The 19,743-nt window shown below is 35.7% G+C and overlaps 1 protein-coding gene across 4 annotated transcripts in view; it reads right to left on the bottom strand.

The window, feature by feature from the left end:
* Nucleotides 1-1,315: 1,315 nt before the first annotated feature.
* Prl7d1 (prolactin family 7, subfamily D, member 1) overlaps nt 1,316-19,743 on the bottom strand; it is a 70,582-nt gene continuing 52,154 nt past the window's right edge. For 2 of the 4 annotated variants that reach the window (XM_039096115.2, XM_039096117.2), the window contains exons 2-6: nt 6,359-6,531; nt 5,647-5,685; nt 4,637-4,744; nt 2,709-2,888; nt 1,316-1,633 (exon numbers count right to left, since the gene is read on the bottom strand). In XM_039096115.2, coding sequence (XP_038952043.1) covers nt 1,427-1,633; nt 2,709-2,888; nt 4,637-4,744; nt 5,647-5,685; nt 6,359-6,517 — 693 coding nt within the window. In that variant the 5' untranslated portion in view covers nt 6,518-6,531 and the 3' untranslated portion in view covers nt 1,316-1,426. Of the gene's footprint in view, nt 1,634-2,708; nt 2,889-4,636; nt 4,745-5,646; nt 5,686-6,358; nt 6,532-7,710; nt 7,788-19,743 lie in introns of those variants that run through there. The other 2 variants (NM_053364.2, XM_039096116.2) reach the window with 2 other exon arrangements.

The raw sequence follows: 19,743 nt of genomic DNA, 5'->3' as shown, positions 1-19,743 counted from the left end.
AAACTATAGTTTGTTCTCTACAAGCAGACAGCAAAGTCCCATGCTGAAGATAATGCCTGCACAACTAGTTCAGCAGGAAGAAGTTGAATTGGTGACTATATAGACCCTTCATCTCTATGTTCTAGCATCTTTGGTACAGGAAGGTACTCTGCATGCTACCAAAATAGAAACAGAAACACTAAGCTAGCAAACAGCTCTTTGCTCTATAATGATGTCCTCTCTGAAAGGACAATGATAGAACAAAGCTTATGGGAGTAGCCAACCAATATCTCGTTTGAGTGAAGACACACTCAAGTAGGCCTCTGATTTGTGTAACTGCTGTTAGGCTTTTTTCCTATTGTTTGCTTATTTTATCCAATTATGGCGTGTTAATTTTTTGTTTTATCTTATTTTATTAATTATATTATATTATCATTATACCTTAGAATTCCTGTTTGTTTTCTAATCAGAGACAGAAAGAGACTAGATCCAGAAGGGAGGGAATTGGGGGGCAGAGGTTGGAACTGGAAACTGGAAAGAGTAGAGATGTGTGGATAATATGTATTCATAATATATTTGATGAGAAAAAACTTATTTTCAGTAAAAGAAAAAATAGAAGAACTCTGCAATTAGTCTTGGATTTCATCACAGAAGTTGGCAATGGATGAACTTATCCCTTTCCTTACTTCTATATTTCATCCTTGTAAAATCGAAGATCAGATAGAGAGAAGTAGGAAGAAGACAACTTTAGTAGAAATGGATGAAAACAGCCTTTCCTGCAGTTTGACTTAATCCACAGGAGACTGGTGCAATATATTAAGTGATATGAACATGAGGGGTTGTAACTAGACCAAATGTGACTTAATAGACAGAAACTGAAGAGACTAGATTAAATATACCTATAGTATTACTATGAAGACAAGAATTCAGAAAGCAACAGCTGAAAATAAGATGAGAAGTAGAGAGTTCTTTTACGTTTATACCACTTTATTCATACACACTCATCACTTAAATGTAAAACTTTCTTAACAATTAGTCATAATTCAGTAGCATGGTACTTTTATTTTTCTGGCATTTTACTGTGAAAGTTGCCTTATAGGCATGGCCAACTCTCTTAACATATCCCAATATTTCCAAATCTGTAATAGAAATATTGTACTTTTAATAGTAATCTCTTTCATTGATTTTTGTAACTTTATCCACATTAACTTTGTGTAGTTCTAAAGTGCGCTATGAATTATATCCTTTGCCAGTTGAACATCTGGGGTTTGGATAGGAAGATTTTTATGTTATTGATATATTTATTACTAATAGAATAAAATACCAACCAATTTTCTTTCCATCCTTGACATATCTGATGTCTCCTTTTATTTATAGACACATAAGATTTAATCATATATTCAAAGGCCATAAAAGTAGAAGTTTCCAAGATAGATCATGCAATTTTTCAAAATCCTGAGTAGCAGACATTATCATTATAAAGAAGCAGACATTTTAGGAAATTGACTAGAAAATCTAGTGATTCTAGGTCAGAACGTAAGCAGAAGGAAAACATATAAAGAGCAAAAAATTGAATTTCTTTATCAGCTGCCTGCAGAGAGTCCAAATCTGACCAGATTGGGTAATCTTCATTTTCTTTGATTGCAGGATTAACCTATTGACCAGATATGACACTTATTATTAGTATTTGTATGCATTAGACCTATGCCCTATGCCCTTATAAATTTTAAATTACATTTAAGCAACTGTTATAAATGTGAAATTTTTGTCACAGGCATGGATTTCTGTTTCTGTCATAGGACACTCTATGTCTTCACATCATCTAGAAGCATTTTATATATATATATATATATATATATATATAATATTAGGGTAATTTGATGAGAAATAAAGTACCTCACTTGCAATTAGATAATAGGCAATCACATATTATGATTTGAGCATACCCATCTGTTTGTCCAATGGACAATGGAAAAACTGAAGGCAGTTCTTTCATGTAGGAAGCAGATCATTGATATAAGAATATCACATAATGACTCTGTTCTCATTTCAATGGTTAACTGTGAGCATCTGCCTCTGTGTTTGTCAGGTTATGGAAGAGCCTCTCAGTAGATAGCTATATCAGGCTCGACGGATTTGCCAATCCATAAGAATAACAATGTCAACCAACCAGACCACTCAGAGCTCCCTGGGACTAAACCACCATCCCAAGATTACACATGGATGTACCTATGGCTCCATCCACATATGTAGCAGAGGATGGTCTTGTCAGGCATCAATGGGTGGAGAGGCCCTTGGTCCTGTCAAGGCTTGATGACCCAGTGTAGGGAAATGCCAGAGTGGGGAGATGGGAAGGAGCACCCTCATAGAAGCAGTGGGAGCTGGAGGGGATAGCTGGTTTCTGGAGTGGAGACCAGGAAAAGGGATAGCATTTAAAATGTAGATATAAATATCAAATAAAGGAAGGTGAAATATCAAATGAGTTATTTGTGGGTATTTCACTCACCCCAGGAAAAGGGGCTTTCCAGATAACTTGAGGACTTGTTGTGTGTGTGTCTGTGTGTGTGTGTGTGTGTGTGTGTGTGTGTGTGTGTGTATCTTGTAATGAAGAGGCTTAATACAAGTTAAAGTACCTAGATTTTGATCTTGTAAGTGAAGTGTTTCAAAATTATCATTCCCTACAGAAGTCATGTCATCCATAAAATCAGAGGGTCAAAAAAATTACTCACCATGGATATTATTCTTTTGATGTACTCTAGAAGGTCTTTGTTTTTAGCCTCAATGGCTTTGGCCTTTGATAGGATACTATAAGGGCATCCTGGCAAAGCACTGAGTTCTGTCACTAGATGTTGCAGAGGGTCTTTCCAGGCCAGCAGTGTCTGAAGAATCATTTTCAAAAACTCTTCAAACTGTGTAACAGTTATTGAGCAACCATATTAAGACAAGGAAAATATAGAGCATTAGTTACATGTGGCTTTTAATCAAAAAACATGAACAAATAGAGCTACTTGCTATTCTAATGGAGAAATATCATTTTCTGGAGTTGAAAATGATGTAGCAATGTAAAAGTTAAACTATTCACCTGTAGTTTACAAAACGAAACAGTTTATATATACAATTTATAGGGAACTATATCCTTGAGCATGTTCTGTTTTCTGTCTGAAATCTGTCATCTGCCTTTTTTCTAAGGCATTATATATTTGACTGTTTTGCTTGTCCAGGAGCTTTCTTGGGCCTGAGGGGCTGCCTACTAGTCTTGAATCATAAGGCCAGATATCACCAGTTTTAAGTGTAAATCCTTTAACTAATATTTATGACACCAGTGAAAATAATGCTGACAAAATTATGAAAAGAACTCATTATGAAGTTTGGGATATTAATAGAAAAGTACCTTAAAGACAACCTGTCATTTATAAACATGGTTTCTCAGCTAACAACACACCCTGTCCCCTTACCTCTAACAAAACAGAACATTGCGAACAAGCATATCTGAAGGATATTGGAGCTCATCATTTGTGTAAAAAGCACAATTGAAATTGTATCCTTCAGAATAGGTCAGAATTGTATATTTACCACATGACTGATTTGAAAATGTTTGCTTTGTTGCTGTCTTTTAACTAATCTAGTGCTCAGGAGAACAATGAGCAAAGCAGGATTCAGTGGATACTTTAAGAGAACTATGAGAATGAAGGAAAGCACCATGTGGAAGTGATGACAATGCAGGGCTCCAGGAGCATATGAGTAAGACTGTGAGCTTGAGTCAGATGAGGCTCCGAATTTTATTATCACTAGGATGGTTGATGACACAAGGCACACAAAACATTTCAATATATCCACGTCCTAGTCTGAGCTGCATTTGGGGAGGATTAACTGAAGCACTCTCAAACTACTTTCTGACATTTCTACAATAGAGTAAATCTCCAGAAAAATGAGGTCTCCATCTTCTTCTACTTCCACTTTATTACTTTTAAATGATACTTAAGTAATCTATTTGAGTGTAATTTCTGGGCATAGCTTAAAAAGGAGAGATTATAAAAAAGATCTAGGTAGAGTTGCTGTAATGTATAGGACATCTCATCACAACTGAAGTAATGATATTCTTGTGAGAAACAGTAGACAGTATTTATAGGATTCCCTTGTCCACACACTTCCAGGTAATATATAGAAGAATTATAAATGCATGTGATTTGGGAGGCAGGTCAGTATCAAATGAAAAACCAGGAGATGGTTGGGATCCAAGAAGAGTTAGCTTGCTGGTTATTCACAAATGACAATGTAATATGGTGGAGACATTATTAATTGATTTAAAAGAAAACTGGGTCTTTCTGTCCTAGGCTTATACATGAATGTGCTTTAAAAATAGGTCTGAACTTCAGTTCAAAGTTACTTACAGAATAATAAGTCAATTCTCAGTGTGAAGACATTGGTAAAATACAATCTTTTCAGTGAACAGTTTATAATGATCTGCTATAGATTATTTAGTATTTGGTTTCCTTTATAATTTTTCAAGTGTACACCATGATTTTTATTTCACTGTGCACTCCTCCTTATAGTTCCTACTGTTCTGATTACTACACGCCTCTCAGTGTCATAAGAACCTGCAAGCATGGCAAAGACAGTGGACTTCAGCCTTTTAGGAGAAATGAAGAGGACCCACCGAGGTCATTCGGATATCCTCAGTAGTTTCAGGAAAATTGATAGGAACAGTATGGCAGCTGTTGAAAGCCTTGATTATATTCTCCTTACTCTTGTGCAGATCTAATATCTAAAAATGTTCAAAAAGAAATTTTAGTTAAATGAACATTGGGGATTGATAGAAAAAGAACATGAGTACAGAGTACTAATTCTGTTAATAGACCTGTAATTTTTATAAATAAGCACTGCATGAAATCTAAGCTTAACAGAATACATTTTATCTAATATTCAGTTTAAGTCAGTAACCTCATTTGACCTATCACCTAACTTTCTAAACTATTATCCTCTTTTAATATTAACTATTCCCTTGTTTTGTCACTAATCTAAAAATTTATAATAAATTGAAGAGAACCCTTAAACATGACAAAAGAAAAAGCATAGCATTTTTCATATTTCATCCTTAAGTGTGATTTGAAACTAAAGCTGTAGTAAATATGTATGATTATTTATCAATTTCTTGTTTGCTATTATTTCAAATTTATTTTTCCTTTAACTTGGCATTATAAAACCATTTACTTTCTTTCTATTTCCAGTGAATATATATACTTATACCATTTAAATTCTATCACAAATCCTGTATGAAATTATCTTAATTTTAATAACAATAGACATAAAAGGCAGTCATTTTAGGGGATGCTAAGCAATAATGAAATTCAAAACAAAAAGAGACTAATATTTACATTTTTGATTTTATAATAAGAATTCTTTTCTTAGCAAAATTCTTGCTTTTATACCATAAGAATAGTTGTTTAAAAATAAAACATAAATTTGATAAAAACTTGAATACTCATTTATTCTTTGCAAACCCTATTCTCAGAAGCAGTCCTACTTTCAAGCTAAAGGCTAAAGTTTCTTTCACCCGAGGAAGTGTTTTATTTGGATTGGTTCTTGCTGCTTTCTTATGCAAGGCACAAGGCAACAATTAACATGGATACTTTGGAGAGAGAAGACAGAAATCAGAGAGGTACTTACAATATTAGTGAATATGTCTGAAGAGAATGAATTGCTGAACTAAAAAAGAATGAAGGAATAAAATAAAACATTTCAGTAAACAGCATAAATATATTTTATTTTAAATTCAGAGAAACATTTTTAGATACTTCTGTTATCGAAGCCTTGTCTATTTTTCTCCTTGATTGACCTTGAAACAGATAACATCCAGACTGTTTCTATGTCTAATTTAGTCCTCCCATTGAATAAATTCGTGTACTAGAAATCTTTAAACATCTAATTGGAGATGTTTCCAAGAAGGCAATATATCTACTCCCCATCTCGATATTTTACAAGTTTACATTAGTGGTATTCATTCCATTCAATTCCTCATAATATGTTTTTCCTTTATGATATCTGAAGTGTGTTAAGCAAAGATGCTATAGAGACTGACCTGCTTGAAACAAGATAAGAAAGTCACAGTTCTTTACCAGTGAAATCTTTTAGGTCTTTATGAGTGTGTTCTTAGAATAGTTACATCGAGGCAAATAATTAAAATTATTGAATGGTTTCATATATTTTTGAGATGTCATGTAACTGCCTCATTCTCCCTTTTCCACTTTTGAGTACCATCTACCTTCTTTTATGTTTGAAAGAGATATTAAAATCTTGTTGCATGACACTTTCCATTAAATTGTAGTGTAACTGGAAAGTTCCTTTTTAGGAAAGAGCCATGAGATTATGAGGGACTTACAAATTCTTTGCGCATGGCAAAACCAAGCTCAGCCATCTTTCCAGAAATTACAGTTGCATTATCAAACAAGTCCTTCAAGTCATTGAGGGTAGTCTCGCTGGCATTTATGGGTGCAGAGGATACCTTCTCCCACAGGAAGAGATTTGCCATTAACAGCATCAGGAGAGCCCCTGCTATATAAAAAAAAGGATCTATGTACAATGATAGATATTCATTTGAGGTTTTTCAATCGTAATAATATCCCTGCCCATTGTCCTCCTCTGTATGATCTGGCCCTATAAAGCTATGGAAGTAATAGCATCTTTCACTGTAAACTACAACAAAACAATTAATTTGAACAAATGCATAGTTTGACTATTTTTGCATAGTTGGTGACTTCTCATATCTTTGGATTTCTGTCAGATATGATTCTGAAATTTCCAAACATTTGGGATTTCCTAAATATGTGAATGAGTGGAATAATTTCCATTTTTTTCTTAGATAGTTAATGTCTTGAGCACATAGACTTTCAGCTGTCACTCACTGCAAGACTTTGTCTTATAATCCATGGAGACAAAGTATGTTTCCAAAAATAGCACAACACCTTTTACCCTGCCTTGTTACCTGCTAAGAACAAGCACATGACTGCCTGCTTTTCAATCCTTAGGAAGAACAGAATCCTCTCAGAAAAAGAATTCTGTATGATGAATCCACTTGCTCCTGATAATATTCCTATTCAAGAGTTTTCCCCAAAGTTTGTAATGCTTTTCTCTCTGAACTTACTGTTTACAGTAATCCTACCAGTAGTAGGAGTCTTTGTAATATTATCAAACTGTCTTAATAAAAGGGATGACATAAATATAATTGATGTTCCTTACCTTTTTTTAATTGTTTCATGGGGAAGGCTAAATACCAACATTGAAAAATCTCCCATAAGCAGACGTATCTTATGTCCACTTCTCAAATTTTGACGTTTTGATATAGATCATTCCATATTATTGGTATCTCCTGACTATTTAAGGTTATGCAAAAACATCCTAATTTCTCATACTTGTTAGTAATTTTCATATTCTCTACTTCAGTCACCTAAGAAAATGCAAAATTTCTCTAGACATTGCTACATGACTCTAGCCTAAGATTATTACTCTGTAAGGAACAAAGATTCATAAATGTCCTGGCAATTGCTCTTAGAATAATGAATAGAAAATATTTCTCAGATCCACTGGGCTTTACTTCTCCTGGCTAGTTATTAATCAGTGTCCTTCATTCCTGATAAGGAAAGGATAACACCAGAAAAGCAAACTGTACAGAACCTCTGGAATATCATTCAGTACCTGAGCTATATGGAAGAAATTTGGTAAACAGTTACTTACAGGAGCAAGATTGAATCAAAGAAGGGGGCATCTCTGCAGAGTCTTACCCAGGCTTAGCTCTTGACTCTGGGAATATGCTTCACTAGAGTTGGAAGCTTTCTATGTCCTCACACTCTACTTCTTATATATTCTAGCACAGCAGCCCTAAGGTTACACACTGGCAGGGGAAAACGGAAGTATTAACTTCCATTATTTATCCCTCAGGGTTCAAGGAGGCCAGCTAACGGAAGTATTAACATAGTTCTAAGTTCATGGTTTACCTTATTCTTAGGTTCACTGATACAGTTCTCTGTATATGGTTCATCTAATTTTTATGTTGAAAGTAAAACAAATTATACTGTGAGTAGTCACAGCTATCTCTTCCTCATAAAGATTGATGGCAATTTCTTGCTTTAAATAAATAGCTATGTCTTGGACCCTTTTTTGCCTTCAGGATTTTATATATTTTGAAGTTTTCAATGAAACTTGGATGAAAGTTTTATATATTTCATTGATTTTTACCATTGGGACTCAGAGCCTCAGACAAGTCATCCATATTGAGCATTATGCTCATAAGTATTTGACAACACCCAAGCAACATTTTGAATTGCTTTTCTAGATTAGGCGCATAGTAGTGATGATTTGCCATTCAAAAAGAGATGTCTTGAAGGTCATTTTAATAAAGATATCACTTTGACTTTACCAAAAAATATCAAAAGCCTTCCTTTTAGGAGCCAAGAACATCTACTGTCACAGATATTCAGGCAAGCTAATAGATATCACCTAAGTTCAAAAAGAAAAACCTAATAGAACATATTTGATTATAACTATAATCATACTAATAGTGAAAAAGTCAAAATATGCCTCATTTTGGTATTTACCTTAACTTGGACCGAATATGTCTTTATTAATATTTCTCACTAGTACAGAGCAGAGTGACATGGACACAATGAAAGTGAGTCAGTATTCTGAGGTCGTCTACTTCATTACACATCCAGTCCAATTTACTCTTTTTTAATTGGATAATTTATTTATTTATATTTCTATCTCCAATATTTAACTTAGCTTTATCTAATACACTAACAATATTTCATTTTACAAGGCTTCACTGTTGAATAACTCCTAGGAAGTACCATGATCTTGGGATTCTTCAGAAAACTTGTGGTTTTGCATGCTACATTTCTCAACCAGGCCTGGTATCTGTTTTCAGATTCATAACTGCTATGTTTCTTTTCCTTCTAAATGTTTTCCAAGTTGTAAGCCATTAGATCTTATCTTTTCACAGTCTTTATTCATGTAACCCTTAGAGTTGTTTAAGAAAACTGTTCGAGGTCCAGTGTTCACTGTCACAAACAAGTACAACTTTAGTAGAACTCAGGATGAGAACATTAAATACAACAACAACAAACCAACTAATAAGTAATAATAAATAATAAAATGGTCTGAGTGCCTCATTTAACTGCTTCTTCCTTAGAGAAACTTTGCTTACAATGAAGTGTGTTAAAGAATAACTATACTTAGACCTAGATAATATTTAGTTGTTTTTCCTTACTATTCTCCCTCAACTTGGATGATCTAACATCACCTTGGAGACTGTGATTGTTAGAATGGGACTAATCAATGCAATAGGGAAACAAAAGTAAGAATATATGGACCTTCAACAGGAGCTGACTGACCTTTAATCAGAACAATGAAGTGTGACAAACTCTCCACAGGAATAAGGACAGTGGGCCTGTAGCACAGGGACCTTGTGTTTTGTGGTCAATGGAATTTCTTGTCATAGAAAATTCTATCTGCAACTCTTTTCTCTAGTCTAAAAGTTATAATTACCAATGGAGGTTGTTGTGACTTTAACAAGAGGGGTGGGTATCCTACTCAAAAGTAGGGTAATTCTTCTAGTATATGTGATCTTGACATCTACTGAGGTCCCTTGTCAGAAGCTCCTGGATCTTAGCAGTCTGTAGATGGTATCAGCATGTCCTTAGCTTAGCAGGCCACACCATTACTTTAGACTTCATTAGAAAGTTCTTGGAGCCTTGTAACTTATATGTGCCAGTAGCTATCAAAATTCCTTCTCAGCTTAGGTTTTGGGGTCATTAACTCTTTAATCATTCAAGTGGTGTACAGGAGCCAACCTTGCTAGAAAACTTGGCAGCACTGTACAAGGGATACTAGTTTTGTAGGAATGGGAGATAGAAGAACAACAGTACTCTTTAAGTTTGTCACAGGTTACAAAGAGTCCCTGAAGTCAGGCAACGTGTTGCATATTTGTGAAACCTTGTAAGGAGATTTAAAATGCCATTGTATGAAGCCACAAAAGTGGCATTTAAATTGAAACAGAAATACCACAGTAGGGGTTGGGGATTTGGGTTGGGGATTTAGCTCAGTGGTAGAGCGCTTGCCTAGCAAGCACAAGGCCCTGGGTTCAGTCCCCAACTCCGAAAAAAAAAATTAGAAATACCACAGTATTAGACATGTAAAATCCTTTTGATTTTCCAGTGAGCAAAGCTGAAGGCATGGAGTGAAACCAGACAAGAAGGATGGCTACATGTGTTGTAGGTAATATATTACGGCACTAGTAAAGTGATTTAGACCCAAACTGATTCCATTATAAAGATTTCTTCAAGTCTCAAGACAGGCTCTAGACTTATGAACAGCTCACATTGTGAAAGACTACAATGACTCACAGATGAACTCAATATATTTTGCTTTAATACAAGTCTATGACCTTATATAGAAATGATGTACAAAGTTACTGCATACAGCATGATCTGAGTCATACTGGTAGGGGTAGTTTGTGGCAATTAATACAGAATGCCAGATTTACATGAGAAATCTAGCACATAAGCCTCTACTGATGAAACTAAGGGAGTTTTTATACTGGCTTATCCTAGATCCTCCATAAATGTGGAAAACACCATTCCATGGATTATGTCTAAGACTGAATTTGAAAAATGAAAGAAGTAAAGAGTAAACAATCATTCATTTCATTCTGATTCTTGATTTTAAAGGCAAAAAACAAGTCACCTCATCTTTACTACCATGATAAACTGTGTTTTTTTTTTCAATGTAAACCGTAACTCCTCCTCACTATATCATTTAGAAATAAAAATTTGAAAAAAAAATCATAGTGTTTTCCTAGAAAGGTCACCAGGAAACAAATTTTTTTTATCATTTTTTATTACACATTCTGTTTTTGTAAAATTTGTGCATTATTGTTTAATTACAAATTTCTCACGATGTAAGATACTCAATAATTTGTAGGTGTGGCAGATGTTGCTGATGTCTATCCCTTTAATTGTTAAAGAGTGAAGAATTTTTTTCAACATGTTTTTGTAAGCACTATTGATCTCCCAACCCAGCATAACTACAAACCCAATTATTTTGAAAGTATAAAGGTAACAGACTTTTACAGGTGGGACTGCAGTGTTTCTCTTTTGAGTATCTCTCCTTCAGCCACAGATTCAGATCACATTCATAGTAAAAGACACTTTTCAGGATCTCAGTAGCATAAAGACTGTCATGTAAATTGGATTCCTGAAGTGATAAAGCAATCAAGATGGGCTAAAAAGTAAAAGATGGAAAGAGTCTCACTCAAAGAATAATTTGCCAAGATGTATCTGCTGTCCCCAAACCAAATCAACAGAAGTCTAGCTCTCAACCTGATAAAAGACTCTTTATTGTCTACTAAAAATTCAGGCCTCAAAGACTAGAACATAAAGAGAAAACCAAAACCAAGGAATAAAATATGCATCCAACAAAGACAAAAACACAGAAATCAGCACAAAGACCTATAATCATCCCAAATCCAGATGCTTAAACACCAGTCTAAGAACATAATCAACAAATACCAAGACAATACAGTGTCACCAGAGTACCACTAACTTTTGACAGAAAGACCTAAATATTTTCAATGCAACTGAAGCAAAAGAAAATTACTGTAAAACAAATTTTATGAAGATTAAAGAAGATATACTTAATGGTGCTTAAAGAAGAAATGAAAAAAAAAATCCCTTAATGAAACCAAGGAAAATGTAAACAAAAAAAAAATAGAAGAAATCAATAAATCCCTCAAGGAATGCCAAGAAAGGCAAGAAAATACCCAAACAAACAAGTGAAGAAACTTCAAGACCTGAAAATGGAAACAGAAGCAAAGAAGAAAACACAAACTCAGGAAATTCTGGAATTGGAAATTTTAGGAATTGAAATTATAGCTGCAGATACAAGCATCACCAAGAATACAAGAGATGGTAGAGAGAATCTCAAGCATTGAGGATACAATAGAGGAAAAAGATTCATCGGTCAAAGAAAGTGTTAAATCTAAAAAATTCCTAACACAAAACATCGAGGGAATCTGGGAAACCATGAGAAGATCAAAACTAAGAATAATAGGAATAGAAGAAGAATCCCAGCTCACGAAAAAAAAGAAAAAGAAAAAAAACACAAAATATATTTAACAAATCAGACAAGGAAATGTTTCTAACTTTAAAAAAATATATGTTTATAAAAGTATAAAATGGTTACCAAACACCAAATGGGATGGATCAAAAAAGAAAATGTGTAATGTCATATAAAATAAAACAGTAGTAGATCGCTCCTGAGAGACACACCAGAATACAGCAAATACAGAGGCGAATGCCAACAGCAAACTACTGAACTGAGAATAGGACCCCCGTTGAAGGAATAGAGAAAGAACTGGAAGAGCTTGAAGGGGCTCGAGACCCTATATGTACAACAATGCCAAGCAACCAGAGCTTCCAGGGACTAAGCCACTACCTAAAGACTATACATGGACTGACCCTGGACTCTGACCCCATAGGTAGCAATGAATATCCTAGTAAGAGCACCAGTGGAAGGGGAAGCCCTGGGTCCTGCTAAGACTGAACCCCCAGTGAACTAGACTATGGGGGGAGGGCGGCAATGGGGGGAGGGTTGGGAGGGGAACACCCATAAGGAAGGGGAGGGGGGAGGGGGATGTTTGTCCGGAAACCGGGAAAGGGAATAACACTTGAAATGTATATAAGAAATACTCAAGTTAATAAAATAAAAAAAAAGAAAAGAAAAGAAAAAAGAAAAAAAAGAAATGAAAAAAAAATAAAACAGCAAACATACAGAACAAAGAAAAATATTAAAAGCTGCAACAGTAAAAGGTCAAGTAACATATCAAGGCATACCTGTTAGAAATAGTCCTAACTTCTGAATGGAGCCTCCAAAATCCAAAAGGACCTGGGAAGATGTCTTGTAGCATCTAATAGACCAAGTTAACAGGCCAAACTACTGTACTCAGCAAAATTTTCCATCCACAAAGATGGTGGAAAGAAGATATTTAATGACAAAGTCAAATGTAAACAATGGTCTGTCCATAAATCCAACCCTACAGAAAGTACTGGAAGAAAAACTCCAATATATGAAGGTCAATTACACCCATGATTACACAAGTAATAAATAGTCTCACACAAGCAAAAACATCAAAGAAGTTGTATGCATATTTGTGCATGCATGTGTGCATAAACACACACACACACACACATTACCACCACCAGCACCAACAAAATTACAGTAGTTAACAATCATTGGTTATTAATATTTAGAAATACAAATGTACTCAACTTCATGATTAAAAGATATAGACAAACAAACTGGTTTTAAAAACAAGACTATCCCTGCACTGGATTCCTGGATAGTGAAAACTATCCCCAACAACAAAAGAACTTCTAGGGGAAATCAGCATCCGTAACCTCAAGCTGTATTACAGAGCAATGGTGATAAAACCTGTATGGAATTGGTACAGAGACAGGCTGGTAGAATAATGGAATAGAATTGAAAAATCCAGAAATGAACCCACATACCAATGGTCACTTGATATTTGACAAAGGAGCTAAAACCATCCAGTGGAAAAAATATAGCATTTTCAACAAATGGTTCTGGGTCAACTGGAGGTCAGCATCTAGAAAAATGCAAATTGAACTATTCAAAACTCAAGTCCAAGTGGATCAAGGACTTCCACATAAAACCAGATACACTCAAACTAATAGAAGAAAAAGTGGGGAAGATACTTGGACACATGGGCACTAGGGAAAATTTCCTGGACAGAATGCCAATGGCTTATGCTCTAAGATCAGGAATCGAGAAATGTGACCTCATTAAGTGGGACCTGCAAAATTTCTATAAGGCAAAGGACATTGTCATTAGGACAAAATGGCAAGTAAAGGATTGGGAAAAGGTCTTTACCAATCCTACATCTGATAGAGTGTTAATATCCAATTTTTATAAAGAAGTCATGAAGTTAGACTCCAGAGAACCAAATAATGCTATTTAAAAATAGGGTACAGAGCTAAACAAAGAATCCTCATGAGGATTACCTCAAATGGCTAAGAAATACTGAAAGAAACGTTCAACATCCTTAGTCATCAGGGAAATGCAAATCAAAACAACACTGAGATTCTACCTCACACCAATCAGAATGGCTAAGATCAAAAACTCATGTGACATCAGATACTGGTGAGGATGTGGAGAAAGAGAAATATTCCTCCATTGTTAGTGGAATTGCAAGCTGGTACAACTACTCTGGAAGTCTGTCCAGACATTCTTCAGAAAAATAGATATATTACTACCTGAGGATCCAGATGTAGCACTCTTGGGCATATACCCAAATGATGCTCCAACATATAAGAAGGCCAAATGCTCCACTATGTTCACAGTAGCCTTATCTATAACTGCCAGAATCTGGAAACAACCCACATGCCCTTCAACAGAACAATGAATACAAAAAAAATGTACTGCATCTAGACAATGGAATACTACTTAGCTATCAAAAACAATGACTTCATGAAATTCATAGACAAATGGATGGAACTAGAAAATACCATCCTAAGTGAGGTAACCCAATCACAAAACAACACACATGGTATGCACTCAATGATAAGTGGATATTAGTCCAAAAGTTCGGATTACCCAAGATACAATCCACAGATGACATAAAGCTCAAGAAAATGGATGAGCAAAGTGTAGATGCTTCAGTCCTTTTTAAAAGGGGAACAAAAATACTCCTTGTACGAAATATGAAGACAATATATGGAGCAGAGACTGAAGGAAAGGCCATCCAGGGACTGCCTCACATAGTTATCCAGCCAATATACATACAGCCACCAAATCCAGACAATATTGCTGACACCAAGAAGTGTATGCTGACAAAAAACTGATATAGCTCTCTCTTGAGAGACTCGGCCAGAGCAAGACAAATACAGAGGTGAATGCTAGCAGCAAAACATTGAATTGATAATGGTGTCCCCATTGCTAGAGTTAGAGAAAGGGTTAAAGGAGCTGAAGGGGCTCATCAGTTTTAATCTGAACTGGTCATTCAGATCAAAACTAAACAAAGAAATACTGGTGCTAACAAACACTATGAATCAAATGGACCTAACAGATATCTATAGGACATTTTACCCAAATCCAAAGAATATACCTTTTTCTCAACACCTTACAAAACCTTCAAAATTCAGCATAAGCCTGGTCACAAACAAGTCTCAACAGATACAAGAAATTTGAAATAAACCCTATCATCCTATCAGACTACAGTTGACTAAAGCTAGAAGTCAACAGAAATAGACACAACAGAAAGCCTACAAACTCACAGAAAGTGAATACCTCCCTAAAAATTGCATCAGGGAATTAAATAAATAAAGAGTCATTATAGTTGATTGAAAAAGAATGCACAATACATTCAAAATTATGGGACACTACTGTTAATAAAAACTGTACTAAGAGGAAAGTTCATAGCACTAAATGCAATCATGAAGAAACTGGAGTGATCTCATACTAGCAACTTAATTATGCAATTAAAAGCCCTATCTGAAAGAAGCAAACACCTCCCAGAGAAGGAGATGGCAGAAAATAATCAGACTGAGGTTGGAAATCAATAAAATGGAAACAAACAGAACAATACAAAAATTCAATGTAACAAAAAATTGGTTCTTTAAGAAAATCAACAAGATTGACAAACCATTATGAAAACTATTTAAAAGGCAGAGAAAAAATATTCACATTGGCAAAATCAGAAATGAAAAATGGGGCATAACAACAGACACTGAGGAAATCCAAAGAATCATTCTGTCATACTTCAAAAACCTGTACTCTAAAAAATTAGAAAATCTAAAAGAAAAAGGTTCATTTTCTCAATAGATACTACTTACCACAGTTAAATCAAGATCAAAGAAATAATTTAAATAAACCTATAACCACTTAAAAATAGAAGCAGTATCAAAAGTTTCCCCTGCCCCCCTCAAAAAGAAAAAAAAGAAGAAAAGTAAAGAAAAAAATCCTAGTACAGAATTTAGCCAGACTTTCAAGGAAGACTTAATATCTATACTCCTCACATTACACCACAAAATATAAACAGAGGGAACACTGCTAAACTCATTATGTGGCCTCATTAAACCTAATACCTAAATCACACAAAGATTGAGCAAAGGAAAAAATTAGAGAACAATTTCTCGCAGGAACATTGATGCAAAAATACTCAACAAAATATTTAGAAAGAAATTCTATAAAATAGGGTACAGAATTCTCAACAGAAGAATCTCAAATGGTTGAGGAATTAAGAAATGTGTTGTGTAACACATGAAAAATTGAAGTCAAGACTCCTTTCAGATTCCATATTATACCTGTCAGAATGGCTAAGATAAAACAAAGAAAACACAAACAAAATAAGTAATAGCTCATGCAGGTGAGAAGGTAGAGCAAAGGGAAACACTACTACACTGCTCATGAAGTTCAAACTTGTACTTCCATAGTGGAAGTCTATATGGTGATTTCTCTGAAAACTGGAAGTTGTTCTACCTCAACACCCAGCCATTCCACTCTGGAGCATATACTCAATGGATGCTTCATTCCATCATAAGGACACTTGCTCACCTTTGTTCATAGGAAGTTTATTCATAAAAGCTAGGGATTAGAAACAATCTACATTCACCTCAACCAAAGAACTTATAAAGAAAATGTGGTCCATTTATACAATGGAGTATTACACTGCTGTTAAAAACAATAACATCGGGGTTGGGGATTTAGCTCAGTGGTAGAGCGCTTGCCTAGCAAGCGCAAGGTCATGGGTTCAGTACCCAGCTCCGGAAAGACAAACAAACAAACAAACAAAACCCAATAACGTCATGAATTTACAGGCAAATGAATGGATCTTGAGAATATCTTCCTAAGTGAGGTCACCTAGACCCAGAAAGACAAAAATGTTACGTGGTTATTGGCTGTAAGTAAAGGACTAACATCCTACAGTACACAGACCCAGAGAGGCTAAGCAACAGGGAGTGCTGAGAGAGAAACACAAGGATCTCCATGGTGAAAGATCTTAGTGATGACCTAAAAACATAGGTATTAAACAAAGAACCAGGTCCTTGAGTGAAACACTTCCGGCCAGCTGCAGCTGCAGGAAGTCACCGCTCCTACTACATTCTTTTCTGCACTTAGTAGACATTGCTGCCTAGTAACCTTCCCCGAACCAAATCGCCCTTCGGAGTCACAAAGCACTGGTCTTCGAAATACCACAAAAGGTACTAATCGTTCCTCTTCCACAGCAGCAGTTAATTTTAGATGGTTGGGCCAGAGCCGTTTGTGACCTTGGTGCCTAAACCAAACCAATCTTTTTTTTTTTTTCATCTTTATTAAATTGGGTATTTCTTATTTACATTTCGATTGTTATTCCCTTTCCAGACCAACATCCCCCTAACCCCTCCTCCTCCCCTTTTCTATGGGTATTCCACTCCCCATCCTCTCCCCATTGCCGCCCTCCCCCTAACAATCACGATCGCTGGGGGTTCAGTCTTAGCAGGACCAAGGACTTCCCCTTCCACTGGTGCTCTTACTAGGCTATTCATTGCTACCTATGAGGTTAGAGCCCAGGCCATGTATAGTGTTTGGGTAGTAGCTTAGTCCCTGGAAGCTCTGGTTGGTTGGCATTGTTGTTCATATGGGGTCTCAAGCCCCTTCAAGTTCTTTCAGACCTTTCTAAGATTCCTTCAACAGGGGTCCCATTCTCAGTTCACTGGTTTAATGATGGCATTCGCCTATGTATTTACTGTATTCTGGCTGTGTCTCTCGGGACAGATCTACATCAGGTTCCTTCGGCCTGCACTTCTTGCTTCATCCATCTTGTCTAATTGGGTGGCTGTATATGTATGGGCCACATGTGGGGCAGGCTCTGAATGGGTGTTCCTTCAGTCTCTGTTCTAAACTTTGCCTCCCTATTCCCTTCCAAGGGTATTCTTGTTTCCCTTATAAAGAAGGAGTGAAGCATTTGCACTTTGGTCATCCTTCTTGAGTTTCATGTGTTCTTTGCATTTAGGGTAAATCGAGCATTTGGGCTAATATCCACTTACCAATGAGTACATACCATGTGTGTTTTTCTGTGATTGGGTTACCTCACTCAGGATGGTATTTTCAGGTTCCATCCATTTGCCTATGAATTTCATAAAGTCATTGTTTTTGATAGCTGAGTAATATTCCATTGTGTAGATGTACCACATTTTCTGTATCCATTCCTCTGTTGAAGGGCATCTGGGTTCTTTTCAGCTTCTTGCTGTTAAAAATAAGACTGCTATGAACATAGTGGAGCATGTGTCTTTGTTATATGTTGGGGCATCTTTTGGGTATATGCCCAAGAGAGTATAGCTGGGTCCTCAGGTAGTTCAATGTCCAATTATCTGAGGAACCTCAGACTGATATCCAGAATGGTTGTGCCAGTCTGTAATCCCACCAACAATGGAGGAGTGTTCCTCTTTCTCCACATCCTCGCCAGCACTTGCTGTCACCTGAGGGTTTTTGTTTTTTGTTTTTGTTTTTGTCTTTGTTTTTTGAGTAGAGAAGAGCCTGTTTATTGAAAGACAGTTGTTGTTCATTATGCTTGATTTTTTTTAGACTGCAAGGATTAGTTAAATATTATGAAGTGATGTATATATTTTACTGCCTAGATACATATTTTTCACTAGTTATGGAAATTACAATTCAAAGTGTTCAAAGGAAGTTTGGTTAAATAGCGAGCCTTTCTCAGACACAAATAAACAAATCAAAGGACTGAACATGTACCTTAGGAGAGAGTAGATGCCTAGCACATGCATGATCCAGGTTTGTTATTGACCTCTCAAAAATACATAAGATATGTATATATTATATCTTTGAATATGTATATATAAATGTAGATAGATAGAACAAAAATGAGAGAAATAGTACTGTGTAATAGACTCTTTCATCAATTACTATACAGAAGTTTACAAGTTGACTGATCTTTTATGTACATTTTTGCCTGCATGGAACTCAAACAAATTATACAGAGCCCGGCAGTGCTGTGAAACATTTGCTGCTATTTGCATGTCTTTGAGCCTATAACGTAATAAGCTTTTAACCAGTAAAGTGTCTTCTGTTTCCTGGTCAAGACAGAATCACAAAGCCAACCAACCAGAGCCTCCAGGGACTAAACCACTGTAGACTAAACACTATACGTGGACTGACCCAGGGCCCCAAATGCATATGTAGCAGAGAATACCCTTGTTGGGGCACCATGGAAGGGAAAGCCCCCCAGTCCTGCCAAGGCTAAATCTGCCAGTTCAGGGGAATATAGGGGGGCAGTAAGGGGGATAGATGGGGAGAATATCCATATCGGGGAGGGGATGGGATGGGGGCTTACTGACATGAAACCTGGAAGGGGAACAACATCAGAAATGTAAGTAAAGAAATATATCCAATAAAATATTTTTTTTAAAAAGACAGAATTTCAGACTGTCTGGTCAGGCAACTCATTTCTCTGTTTTCTTTCATAATTTTGTTTACTTTCGCATACTAAGTTTTAAACAAATTCCATACAATTAAAATGTTTTATGGCTTCTCTAAAATAACACAGAAACTATCGCTATGGCTTTTGTTTTGAAGAAAATGAATATCATATAGTTCATTTCAATCTCCATATGAATTGTACTTAAAGAAATTTCTTGATTTTTTCATAGAAATGATCAAACTTCTTGTTTTTAAATATCGCAACACGGGCTGGAGAGA

Source organism: Rattus norvegicus, chromosome 17 (assembly GCF_036323735.1).
Source record: "Rattus norvegicus strain BN/NHsdMcwi chromosome 17, GRCr8, whole genome shotgun sequence".
In the NCBI taxonomy this organism is placed as follows: Eukaryota; Metazoa; Chordata; class Mammalia; order Rodentia; family Muridae; genus Rattus; species Rattus norvegicus.
This window is presented reverse-complemented; position numbering and strand designations above follow the sequence as displayed.